At 47.8% G+C, this 13,179-nt stretch overlaps 1 protein-coding gene across 7 annotated transcripts in view; it reads right to left on the reverse strand.

Annotated features, from left to right (window-relative positions):
• The window catches only part of LOC128825375 (collagen alpha-1(XXVII) chain B-like), a 230,647-nt gene that overhangs the window by 64,150 nt on the left and 153,318 nt on the right, over positions 1-13,179 (reverse strand). For all 7 annotated transcript variants that reach the window (XM_054007835.1, XM_054007836.1, XM_054007842.1 and 4 more), the window contains 5 exons: positions 7,295-7,348; positions 5,347-5,391; positions 5,119-5,163; positions 4,834-4,887; positions 3,350-3,403 (listed from right to left, as the gene is read on the reverse strand). In XM_054007835.1, coding sequence (XP_053863810.1) covers positions 3,350-3,403; positions 4,834-4,887; positions 5,119-5,163; positions 5,347-5,391; positions 7,295-7,348 — 252 coding nt within the window. The remainder of the gene's footprint in view (positions 1-3,349; positions 3,404-4,833; positions 4,888-5,118; positions 5,164-5,346; positions 5,392-7,294; positions 7,349-13,179) is intronic.

Here is a 13,179-nt window from a genome sequence, read left to right on the forward strand (position 1 = left end):
CATGCACATCTGTATAATGAGGACACCCATGGGCAGCTAGCTCGTGGAGGAAAGGGAATTAAAAACAGTAGCTGTGTACTAGAGGTGGGCTGAGCTGGAATCCTAGGTCTAAACTCCCTTGAATAATTTTGCATAAATTCAGCTCTGACCTTTGCATCCACCCCTTTTTCTCTGGCTCTGTGATGGGCTGAACACCCCAGACCTTGCATAAAGGTTGGTTCCGGATCGGAACTTCACCGCGGTCATTAAACTCATAGACTCATAGACTTTAAGGTCAGAAGGCACCATTATGATCATCTGGTCTGACCCCCTGCATGCTGCAGGCCACAAAACCGTCCCTACCCCTTCCCTGGACTCTGCTGTTAAAGTCCCCAATCCTGTGTTTTAGTGACTTCAATTGGCAGAGACCCTCCTGCTAGTGATCATGCCCCATGCTGTGGAGGAAGGTGAAAAACCTCCAGAGGCTCAGCCAATCTACCCTGGAGGAAAATTCCTTCCCGACCCCAAATATGGCGATCAGTAAGACCCCGAGCATGTAGGCAAGAGTCTCTAGTCTGACCCCTGTTGGCCATTATACTATTTACGTACCATTGCTTGGTTTTCCTTGGCTACTATGTTTTACCATTAAACCATTCCCTCCATAAACTTATCTAACTTAATCTTAAAACTAGACAGGTCCGTCGCCCCCACCGTTTCCCTTGGAAGGCCATTCCAATATTTCACCCCTCTGACGGTCAGAAACCTTCGTCTAATTTCGAGCCTGAACTTCCCCACGGCCAGTTTATATCCATTCGTTCTCGTGTCCACATTAGTACTAAGCTGGAACAGTTCCTCTCCCTCCCTTGTATTTATCCCTCTGATATATTTAAAGATAGCAATCATATCCCCCCTCAGCCTTCGCTTTGTCAGACTAAACAACCCAAGCTCCTCTAGTCTCCTTTCATACAACAGGTTTTCCATTCCTCTGATCATCCTAGTCGCCCTTCTCTGCACCCGTTCCAGTTTGAGTTCATCTTTTTTAAACATGGGAGACCAGAACTGCACACAGTACTCCAAATGAGGTCTCACCAGCGCCTTATACAACGGAAGCAGGACCTCCTTATCCCTACTAGATATACCTCGCCTAATACATCCCAAGACCGCATTGGCTTTTTTCACCGCCACGTCACATTGTCGACTCATAGTCATCCTGCGGTCTACAAGGACCCCTAGGTCCTTCTCCTCTTCCGTTACTTCTAACCAATGCGTCCCCATCTTGTAACTGTACATTTTAAAAACTGTATTAGATGAAACAAAGGAGCAGGGGGACAGGATAATAGGCCCCTTTTTGGAGCGTGAGGGTACAATTGAACCAGCTTCTCCCAGTGAGCCTTGAAAGATTAAACTGTTTCACTGGAAAGCGATGAAGAGTAAGGGTGGAGTGGGGTATGTGAGAGACCACTCGTCCTTGTGCTCTCTCTCCAGGACCCTTTCAGGATGTGTCTAGCCCCTTACTCTAGGTGTTAGGCTGGTCAATTGCACGAAGCACTCACTGGTACCTGAGATTAGGGGAAAGGGTAACTTTAATCATGGTATTTTTTGCATTGATTTCTGCCAGCGCAGGCAGTGGGACTCCGTTAAATAAAAATCCCTTCAAACCCAGCAAGACCAGCTTTGCTGTGTCACCTTTGGTCTTATTTATTTATTATATTAGCTTTCCAGACCACAGACCAGAATCTCCCTCTTCTCTGCAGCTAGGAATAAAGGAAACAAGAGCTCGTAATTGCAGGCGCTCTCGGAGTTTTCCAGCTTTCCGAACTGGAGGGAGTGGTGAGTGGGTGCATGTTAGGTTTCGGAACAATTGGGCAAGTCATGCATGAGAAAAAGCAAGTTCCAGTGAAAGCAGAAATACTGCCTGGGTTTTTCCAATGGTTCCAGTGCAAGAGAAAGGCTCTTGGAGGAGATACAGCCTAACACATGGAGCTCTGTGCTTTCAGAACAAGCAAGGCCTAGGGAAGCTCAGTAGCAGCCTACCAACTTTCCAGATCCCTAGTGTGGTTTACCACGGAGAGCTCACTCCATCCAGTCTAGCAGGCAGGAGACTGGAAAGTCTCATGACTCATAAATTGTGCAGTGGGCTGTATTAAAAGGTACCTTAGCTACTACTTTTGAGACCAAGTGAACATCTTGACTATATTACCATCTCAGACACACTGAAAGGAGCTAAAAGTGGGTGACCTAGTCTGCAGTGATCGGCTGTGATGGTAAGAATTGAAGGAGAGTCTCCAGGTGCTCGGAGGGTTAGAGGAAACTCTATTGAGTAAGCTTCTGCCCTCCTGTGCTCCTAAACCTGGGCACAAAAAATCAGTAACTATTCCTTTCATTTTGTTGCAAAGTGTCACTTTTGCCTAATGGTAACAATGATGCAAAAAGTGCAATGATGCGGTACTAAAGCAAAGGTATTTCTTCCACCCACTCACCTGGACAGCGGCGAGACTGGGTTTGACAATCAGAACATATCCAGACTGGGCTGAATAATATGATTGCCGGCCAGAGACAGTAGCAACTGGGGGTAGGAAGGGAAAGAGACTTGGAGCCTTCTTCACTACAGATTTTTACTGACATGGATGATTCTAAACACAGAGTTAAAATATGGGCCCAGATGCTCAAAGGGAGTTAGGTGTCTAACTTCCACTTATTTCAATGGGAGTTAGATGCATAAATGCCTTTGAGGATCTGGGCCCTGGTTCTTAAAGCGTGGGTGGGTACCACGTTTGACCCTGCTTGTGAATGGGGTTGTGACAATTCTCAGAGTCCAGCTTTAAAATGCTCCTTTCACTGTGTAGGTGGGACTGCCCATCTGTGTAACAGGGTTAGCCAACCTCCTGCCTCCCAGGTCTCTGGGTGGGAGGCCAGGCTAAAACGCATTGCATCCTGGGGAAAAATGCCTAACTATTCGTGCCAAGGTGAGGCTCTGTGGGTTAGCTGGCTAGATTTTCCCAGAATGCTCTGGGATCTGTAGGGTAGAAGATATGGGCAGGTTGACAAACCCTGATGCAAGGATAAATGTTGGTGTGTGGATGTGTTGAACTGCATCACCTGTAACCAGGTCAGAGCCTGGTTCAGCCCAGTATGGTTCTGTCTGGACTGTAGATGGGGCCTGTATTTGTAACTTTTCTCTTGCACTCTTAATGCTGACATTAAAACTCATAAGACACAGAAACCTCCGTTGTCCTTTTCCCTCAAGAGTTTCTGAAGCCAGACCAAGCCAGACTGCCCCTCGCTCAGCTGTGCAGGTCTAGGTGAGTGAGGGGGGAATAGGGCAGAAGAGGGGTGTGCTGTAGAGATGAAAGCAAAGATCATACTCTACCTTATGTCCCATTTCTCCTAAAGGTCCAGCTGGCCCCTGTGGTCCCTGAGGTCCCTGCAAGACAGACACACAGGGCTCTTTCGTGGAACATTGTCAATTCTAAAGAACAATCCGCTCCCTAGTACCCTCCCATATCACATGGGAACTACACAGGCATGGGAGAGGAGGTCAAAAGACCAGAAATGGGCAGCTCAAAGTGCTTGAACAGCAGCAAGCGAAGGGTCAGGAACCTCCCTGTGTCTGGGTGGCTGCGGGGAGGGTAGGGGTGCTGCTGTGTTGAAGCTGAACTGACAATAGTTGGCAACCTTAGTGTGTCTGAATAATTCCCTTCTCTAGTCCACCTGAGCCCACCCCCACTCCTACACTCTCAGAGCCTGCAGCATATCCCTCCTTCAGTCACCACAGTCTAACCCTCGTCAGTCACAGCTCCCTTCTATTCAATCCGTCTGACCTGACCCTACTTCAACCCCTCCATCCTAGATGGAGTCAGAACTGGACTCTGCTCCTGCCATTTTCTCCTGGTTCCCAATTGACTCCCTCCACCCCTCCCAGTAACATAACCTGATCCAGTCCATCCTCCCAGTCTGGTATCATCCTCTAACAGGCTCAGGAGTGTCTAACCGTGGCCTTCCTGAGCAGCCCAACATGGAACCTCCTTCAGTCTTAAGACAGTTAGCTCCTCCACCCCACCTTGCAAGCATCTAACCTAATTACTATCATCATTATAGTAGATCTACCGCCTCCAAGGTCAGGGCTACGTGCTATTGTGGTCAGGTCAGGGCTATTGTGCTACATACTAGACCGAGACATTCTGGCCCTGAAGAGCTTACAGTCTAAATAGCCTAGACAGAGAAAGGGTGGCAAAAAGGAAGTATTACCATCACAGGTAATACAGGTTGGAACTGAGGTGCTGCCCAGGTTCACCCAGGGAGTCTGTGCTGGAGTGAAGAATTGAACCCCGGTCTCCTGAGTTCCAGTGGAATGCCTTGACCACAAAAACCATCTTTCCTTTCCAAGGCCTCTTCCAAACCTCCATTCTGACCTTTCTTCCACCTTCCCTGCCAGACTCTCTCTTGGTTTCTCCTTCAATTCTCTGTCAGAGTCAGGTCCGGTCTCTTTTCTAACTTTCCCCTCTTTAATCTGACCCAGACACACTCTCTCTCCCAAAATCCAGACTTGCCCCTTCTTCCACTCTCCCTGCCAGAGTTAACTCCAGTCTCTGGTCTACCTTCTTGATGCTGAATCTCATCTAGTGCCTCCTTTCTGCCTCTGTAGGGTCTGATCTTGCCCTTCCTCCAACCTTCCTGGGCTCTCCTTTAACCCTATTCAAGTGCCGCTCTGATTAAGCTGGACTCAGCAGGAGAGGCGGGGATGGGAATGAAGGAGTGTGTGTGTTTGGGGTGGGTGGGGAAGCCAGACTGAGGAGGAAATGAGGGGAAAGAGAAAGGGACAGATGGATGAAGAGGGAATGAGAAGACACTTGCCGGGTCGCCTGGAGCCCCTTTGCCTCCTTGGGGTCCGGAAGGTCCTTGGATACCCTAGGATAACAAAAACCACCAAGGTCAGCTCTGTCCCGTCATCACCTTTCACACCTCCCAGCATGTCATATTCACCTCGTAAACACTTTATAAAAGCAACACAGAGGTGGCCCTGAGGCTGAACTGTGAGACATTGTCCAGGTTTCTCCTCCTGAGCAGGAATAAAAAAAACCTTAAAACCTTCATTAAAATGTAGGCTATAAAATGGAATGGAAGGCGGTTGGCACTTACTAGGAAGCCACGTGGTCCTGTCTCCCCAGTCTCTCCCATCTTCCCCTGTAAACAGAAGGTTACAGTAATTAGAGGTTGGGAACGTGCTGAAACACCCTATTGCTTTGGCCAGGAAAGTCGATCAAAGCTGTATTTTACTGGGAGCCATGCACGCATGAGTATACATACATGTAGTGTTTGGCACAGTGCCAGCTTGGCATCCAGCACCAACTCTCACCGTGGACGTACCTGCTGCCCATCGGGCCCCGGTTTGCCTGGCTCCCCCTGAAGGCCCTGTTAATGAAATAGACAAAGACATGTTGGCGTCGGCATGAGCTGTGCAGCAGAGACTCTTGACTGGCTAGCTCCTCCTGATGCCCCAGCCTTCTTGCTCTTGGAATCCTCCAGGGAAGGGTCAATTGTTTGCTTCCGGTTCTCCATCAGCATTTAAAGGGGCTAGCTAGTGTCCTAAAGTCCCCCTCCCATGGGGGGGATAGTCCCATCCGCTGAGGAGCTTGGAGCATAATCCAATTTCTCTCTTTCTACTCTTAGAAATCCCAGTAACTCTGGACTCCCCACCTATCGGGTTCAAAACGGGGGAGTTTCTCCATCCAACTCTAAGTCATTGTGGGTGGAGAAGGGGGAGGGCATTAGCCACACATTGATAGGTAGGCTGGGTGGCACTTAGACTCCCAAAGGTGCTTCATGCTGTGCGCTAAGCATTCAGCAGTGGAAGAGCCTCAATAGCACAAAAAATACACCCGCTCAGGTAAGAGCCAGCAGCACAACATTATTTCCTTTTCTAATTGCTGCTCTGCCTGAGAAGGGAGCCTCTGAGCTAGGAGGACATGGATGCAGGAGAAGTCTTATGAAGGTAAAAGAATGATTGGGAGAAAAGGAGGCATGACAGAGAATTGAAACGTCAGCTACTATTTCAATGCTCATCAGTCGGACTAGCCTCCTGTTCTACTGGATTAGCCTCCTTGCTAGGCTGCTGTCCATATTCCAAAAGGAAACACCCAGACTGGGAGTTGCTCTACCATCCATCCCTCTCTTTCTCAGCAGCCTTGCCTAAAAGGAAGGTCCTTTGTCAGCATCTGGCTTGGATACTCTCTTAACCAGACTTAATGAAGGGCAGGTCTATTCCAGGAGGCCATTTGCCAGACCCCCTTCGCACCAGGAGGCAGAGGGGATTTCTGTTCCATGAACATCTCTGCTCTGATCATACCACACTACAGAGAGACACACTTTGTAAAGGTGGTGAACAGAGTGTGTGTGTGCGTGTGTGCAGTCAGAGTCCTTAAGGGAGTGGTGATGGTAAGGCCAGATCTACACACAAGTTTTGTACTGGTGTAACTATTTCAGTTAGAGGGTGTGATTTTTTTTTTTTAACCAATATAGTTAAATTAGCATAACCCCTACAGCGTAGGCTCAGTTATGCTGGTTTAAATGTGTCTTATGCTAGTATAGCTTATTCCCTTTCCCATATGGGAATAAGCTATACTGGTATAAGCACCTATATACTGCAACAGCTGTGTCCATGCTGGGGGTGGGGGTGCAACTGGTGTAAAGGGACACAACTTTGTGTGTAAACAATCCCTGAGCTACCTTACAGCCCCCCTTCACTTTAGCCGAACAGCTGGAACCTTTAATATCTTCGAAACTCTATTTCTACCAAATGAATGACTCCTGGCGGAGTTTAGACAGCACTCTTCCCTCGGATCCCCGCCCTTCTCCTCACATGGAAAGGCTTTTGGGAGACCAGGGAATAGACATTTCCACTGGTCTCCCACTGAGCAGAGCCATGTGCTAGGAACCTGACTCAGGGACGCGAGGTGGTTGTGTGCTGGGGGGACGGCTGGTGCCATACAACATCATGCTGGTTCCTTTTAAGGAGCCCTGATGTGAGCGAGTGTTGGCTCTTGGCAGCTGGGCTCTGCCACCGGTGTGGGGCTCCGCTCTGCACAGAGGAATGCTGGCTGGGCTAACTGGCACCGGCTGGACTCAGTGCTTGGTGCTGATGGAGTTAGAGCTATTTAACACTGAGTTGAGGATACACCAGCCACCATGAAGGGCTAGAGGCAGCAAGGAGGAGATGGTGGTGGGAGACATCCTGATTTTTCCGGGGCCTAGAGGGGAGCCTCATAGCACACCCAAGAGCAGACCTGTCAGAACTGGCACTCCTGTTACAACTTACCTTAACACCTCTTGACCCTGGCTCCCCCACTGGTCCATCAGGACCTCTGGCACCCTGCGGGACCAAGACAGAAAGAGAGAGAGAGAAGAGAGTTACATAGCAAATGTGAACAGCAGGTGTCCCCCTTGTGCTGCTAACACTGAGTTGTCCACTGGGAGTTGGGTGTGATCCCAGCTTCCACTGTGCAGCCGGGCCTCTCCCACTTCCCCAGTGCACATTTTGCATGCTCAGGGGGCTGAGCTCTTGGGCTTGCTCCAAAAAACCAAACAGCTACACTTCTCCAACCCTTCACCAGTCTGATCCATTGGCTCCATCCTCCCTGCCTTTCACCCTGAGTAGCTTCAGTAACATAGAAGAGGAGATGGGTGGGGGGAGCCCTGCCTGAGGGTGGGGGTGGTGATTTCTCTGTCCATAGCTATATTTAATTCTCCTCTTGCTCTTAACCCTTGAGATGCTGGCACTTGACAACCAGATGAATGCTTAGGAAGGTGGGTATGTACAGCATGGCTGTGGTTCCCAAGGGGTTAAAGCTTGGGCTTGTTAGGCTGTTTCTAACATTCGTCTTGGAGTCAAGGTTCATCTCCTGTTATAGGGCTCTTCGCTGCAGGAGTCATCCTACTGCATGCAGGGTAGAAGTAGGGTGACCAGATGTCCCGATTTTATAGGGACAGTCCTGATTTTTGGCTCCTATTCCCCCCCATCCCCTGTCCAGATTTTTCCACACTTGCTGTCCGGTCACCGTAGGGAGAAGGCTCACCCGAAAGCAAAGCAACAGCAACCCTAGCTTCAGAATTCACAGTTCTTCCGTTAGCCACAGGTCTTGCTTAGACGGGTTTCAGCTGCTTCCCAGGCTCAATGGAGCCACTTTTTAGTTTTGTTCTCCTCCCTCCTGCCAATTTATTCCTTTTCTCATCATGTACTGGGCAATGCATTTATGTTATTTTTATTTCTGTCTAGCCAACCTTAAGCCCAAAATGAGAGCCAGAGGAGAAAGACAGGCCAGAGGTCAGGAACTGCTTCATTTTCAGACCTTAATGATGATGGTGATCTTGCTGGCACAGACCCTGAAATGTGAATTTATTGACAGCATGGCTCTTCCTTCTGAAGAGTCAAGCTCTCCCATCATGCCCTACATGATACACTTTGAACTCTTTGCACACTACTCCCTGTTCTTCACATCCATGGCCATGTTGCTGTTGAAGTCAAGTCATCAAAGCTATAAGATGCACAGCGTGAGCCCAAACAGATGCATAAAGGCAACTTGGAATTGGACCTATTTAATAAAATGCTGTGGGTTAGCTTCTCATTGGCGATAGGTCTTTTAGGCATTTTATTATAGTTACCTGTTGCTTAGGGAACTGAATTCGGCTATGAACATGACCAGGTAGTCATGTATATATGAAATGGGGAGGGGCGTGTAGCATGAGCAGTTGTACATGTGTGGTCAGATGGGCAGTCATTTGTGCTTAAGTGTGTTTTTATGAAACCTGTCAGGTCCAAGTGTACACGGGAACCTTTCGAGGTGTGCATATGTATGAGAAACAAGGCCAGGTGCAGGGGGAGGAATCCAGCTACATGCATCTATAGACGTTCAAACATATGAGGAGGCTGAACATGGTTAACTGAGAACCTACACAAAAGCGTGCACGTGACAGGTATCCTCCTGGAAGTCATGCTCAAGACTAAAGAGATATGCTTATTCTTCAGGGGTATAGCAGAAGAGCATCATTCGTGAAGAATGGAAAATTCCTGGAGTAGCAAGGAAGCTGATCTCAGTGGAACTCTTCCCCCACCCCCATCCCTATCCTAGTCCAAGACACTGACACACAATAGGCAGAGGGGTGGCAGGTAGGAATAAAATGACAGATTGAGAGACTACACGAACGTATGTCACGTCCACAATGGAGCCCTGATCTTGACTGGGCCTCTAGGCATTACTGCAGTATAAATAATTCTAACACTGCTTTGTGGTGTGTATGTTATGGTGAAAGGAATTCAGAAACCAGGCCAAAGTGGAAATAGAGAAAAAAGGAGCCAATTTGCTTAATCGAGATGCAAACAGAGCCAAATGTAACAACAGGGGCCAATATGTTAGCAAAGCAAGGACAGTGTGACAGCAGGAGAGAGAGACTCACAAAGAGAGGCAGTGTAATGGCAGAAGATGTATAGGAAACACAGCCAAATTATTACAACAAACACTGTCAATATAAAATAATGCAAAAACTTCTGTGTTTGGCAAACCCAGTGATGCTGAACAGATCAGAGACCAAATAACCAAATAACCACAGTGCATGCCCATAAAACACAGCTTAAAGCATACTCCATCTGCTCTCTAGAACAGACAGTCACTGTGCATCAAATGGGAACAGCACCACCACTGCCCACGCTGTTACTTTCAGTGCACTATCATGATCTAAGCTAGGGGTCAGACATCACCCTAACCTGGAAATGACACCTCCAGCTCAAAGTGTAGACACACCCTTAGACTGACAGCATACAAGTCCATGCATAGAAAGGTTCACCAAAGCCTCCCTGGTGTAATGGCAAACCTTCTGTCACTGGATTCCCATTTTCCTCTCTTTTGCTTAGCCTGCCTCTGCTCTTTGAACTGTTCTGGATCATGGAACAGTGCAGTATTTGTACTTCACTTGGGGAAACGCATGACAAAGAGACAAGCAATCAGGCAGCTTGTGCTTTAAGTCAAACTGTCCAGCTCTGTGAACTGATTTTTTTGCCTTCTCTGGGCTGCCTGGAAACAATAATCCCCCTGTTAAGCTGAGCATTACCCTTCCCAAACTCCTGACTTCACACATCCATCCATCACTGTCCTGTCCGAATTTCCTAGAGAAACAAGCACAAACAAAGAAAAAAATAACATCCGGAGGGGAATTAACCCCTTGGAACTGTGGAGGTGGTTGGATCCCAGACCGAGAGCCACATTGCTCTGCTGGATGGAGGGGGATGGATGTTGGAAAGAGAAGAAGTTGCCACAGTGAACGAAAGGAACATTACTCAGCTTGGATGAGGGGAGGGAGATCCTAGACACTCAGACCTACAGAGGGGCAGGCATCTTCTCTGCTCTGAGGGGACATGATGATCACGGAAAGAGACAGGCGGGCAGATGGAGACATGTGTCTCCCTTAGGGAGTTATTTGCAATTTACCACCATGATCAACACCCTAGAATTGCCCCCACCCTGATAGGGACATAGGAATTGCCAGAATGGATCAGACCCGAGGTCCATTTAATCCAGTCCCCTCTCTCCCACAATGGCCAGTCCCAGCTGCTTCAGAGCAAGGTGCAAGAAGAGACAGTGCAGTAGCAGATGTGGGATAATCTGACCCTCCCCTCACATTAGGTCTCATCCTGATGTCCAATAGTTAGGACAAGTCTGGCCATTCCCGTTATCCATATAAAATGTCCAATCCTTCTTTGAGTCTCGTTAAATTCTTGGCCCCATCGACTTTCTGTGACAGGCTCAGCACTATGCTCACAAAGTCAGAACGAGCTCCTTGTCTTCCTAGGACCATGATCTTATCTCTCCACAAGTCCCTTTCCCCTTATAATCTGCGCAGAAAGACAGACTAGAACCAGAACGGAGTTGGACAGAGCACTTAGGCCACTCCCAAGGAGTTAATTTCATTTGCTCATTCAGCTGTTCCATACCGTTATAAGGCCAGTCTCTCCTCAGAGACAAACAGGTCTCTCAAATCTCTTGTAATCCATCCCGCCCCCTGCATCCTTTTCCAGTCACCTGGCATTGTACTTGTGGGAGTGGTCACTGAAATGGACGGAGCCCCCTGCTAGCTCCAGCATGCCTTCTCACAGCACTGCTGCTCTGGCAGTGAAGCCTGGACCCCAGCAATGCAGCCTGCCAGTACTCACGTGGCTGCAGCACTGTTTGGAGTATCTTAGTTTCTTCCCAGCAGCGCTCTGTCACCAGCACCCCAGGAGTCCAGCAGGGCAATCTCCTCACAGCAGGCACCTGGTTAATCCATCACTAAACATTTCATCAGCACCTGACCTAAGAAGGTTAAACTGCCCCTGCATTAAGGAACAGACCAGGAAAGCTCCATCTTGCCCAGACTAAGAGGTTTCCCTAATTCACCCTGACAGGAAAGGCTACAGTTAGCCAATTAGTTAAATCTTTGAAACTCCCTTTTTCCAACAATGCCAGTTACAGACAAGTGAGGGAAACCCTTGAGGATCTACAGGAAACTGGAATGCCAGCAGGCAGCAATGATCAGGGCCTACATTACAATGCGCTAGGCAGGCTGCACAGTTGTCTTCTGGGGGTTGTGAAGTTTCCTACAGCAGCTAAGTTTTCATTTAGTATAAATTACCAATCGCACCTAGACTCTTCAGCTGATAAACCCCATTGCGCTAGATGCTGTACAAACAGTACAACCTCTGAAGAGCTTATAATTTAAATAGACAGAGGAAAATAGGAAGGTAAAAGCAGAATTACCTCCATTTTGCAGACGGGAAATAGGAGGCAGAGAGAATTATAGACCCTGATACAACAAAGCACTTAGGAACATACTTAACTTTAAGCATGTGACCAAGGTCAGACTGGAAGTATGTGGTAGAGCCAGGAATTCAAACCAGATCTCCCTGAGTCCCACTCCAGTGCATTAGCCACAAGGCCAAGCTTCCTCTCTATTTAAATCAACAAATTATACTTCCGGCCCTTTTGGAGCGGTGGAAGGTGTGTTGCTATGAACTGGAATAATACAATACATTTTAGGGTCACATATTTACGTGCAGAAGCAGGTGAAACTTAGCCATTTTAACTGACGTTTGCTTTGGGGTCATGGATCCCAGACCTGGACTGACTAAATGTTTAGGTAAAGCCTGCAAAATACAACTGCTCAGCCCATAGTGCCGAAATCATTTTGAAAAACATCACATCCCTTAGGCCCTTTAGAAAAATCTTATCTCTAACCCCATTCCGCACATATAATCATTAGCCCATTTGTAAACATAGGCTTCATTGCTTACTGTCCTTTGTGTTGGCTTGCTACTGCTAATGTTGGCAAGCACATAGCCTCAGGCAATACTACCTTTGAGAGCTTCAGACCGAGACTAAACAAAATTATGATACTGCTAATAAGGACTCAAAGCCCAGATGCAAACAGCCCTAACCAGATGCAAACAGCCCTAGCATCTGAATATTGAGGAAGTTTGGATCTAAACTTTGTATCTCTAGTTTAGATCAGTCAACAGAGCTACAGAGTAATGTCACCAGCAGACAACACTCCATCTGAATAGAACTTAATGCCCAGCAAGGTGTTTCAACAAGAGAGCTACATTTTTCTTTTTCAATGTAGGCAAGGTGCAGACATACAGAGGGAGAGGCCATCAAACTTTGATATACCAATGGAGAGAGAGTCACACAAACATGGGGGGATTCCTGCCTCTTATTCCATGTACTTAAATTTGGCTTGAACAGGGAGATATTTGACAATGCAAACATCTTCTACATTGCTGCCTGAGGGATGCTTTATCTGGTAGAGTTCCAGGGGTGATGAATTGTGCATCAGTCTGTTGGGTTTGAGTAGATCTAAGAAATCTTGAATTTTAGTTTATCTGCTCTCCAGCCCTTGTACTTTCCAAGTAGTAGAGGATGGCCTTGGCCTTCTTTCCAAACAAACCAGTCAATAAAAAAGGGTTGGGGAGATGAAGAAGGGGGCAGAACTACCTTCCACTATCACGCTTCTGAAGGACTGCTGTGTATGCAAGGAGAGCTCAGAAACAGCAGTCGCCTTCTCAAAATGCAAAGCCTCTTTTCCCCTGTTCCAAGTATTTCTAATTCAGCCAAATGAGAAAGAGCTGGAGCAAGGTGATGGATGTGGCATAAGAACCTGAACAGTACAGACTCTGAG

Source organism: Malaclemys terrapin, chromosome 17, assembly GCF_027887155.1.
Source record: "Malaclemys terrapin pileata isolate rMalTer1 chromosome 17, rMalTer1.hap1, whole genome shotgun sequence".
NCBI lineage: Eukaryota > Metazoa > Chordata > Testudines > Emydidae > Malaclemys > Malaclemys terrapin.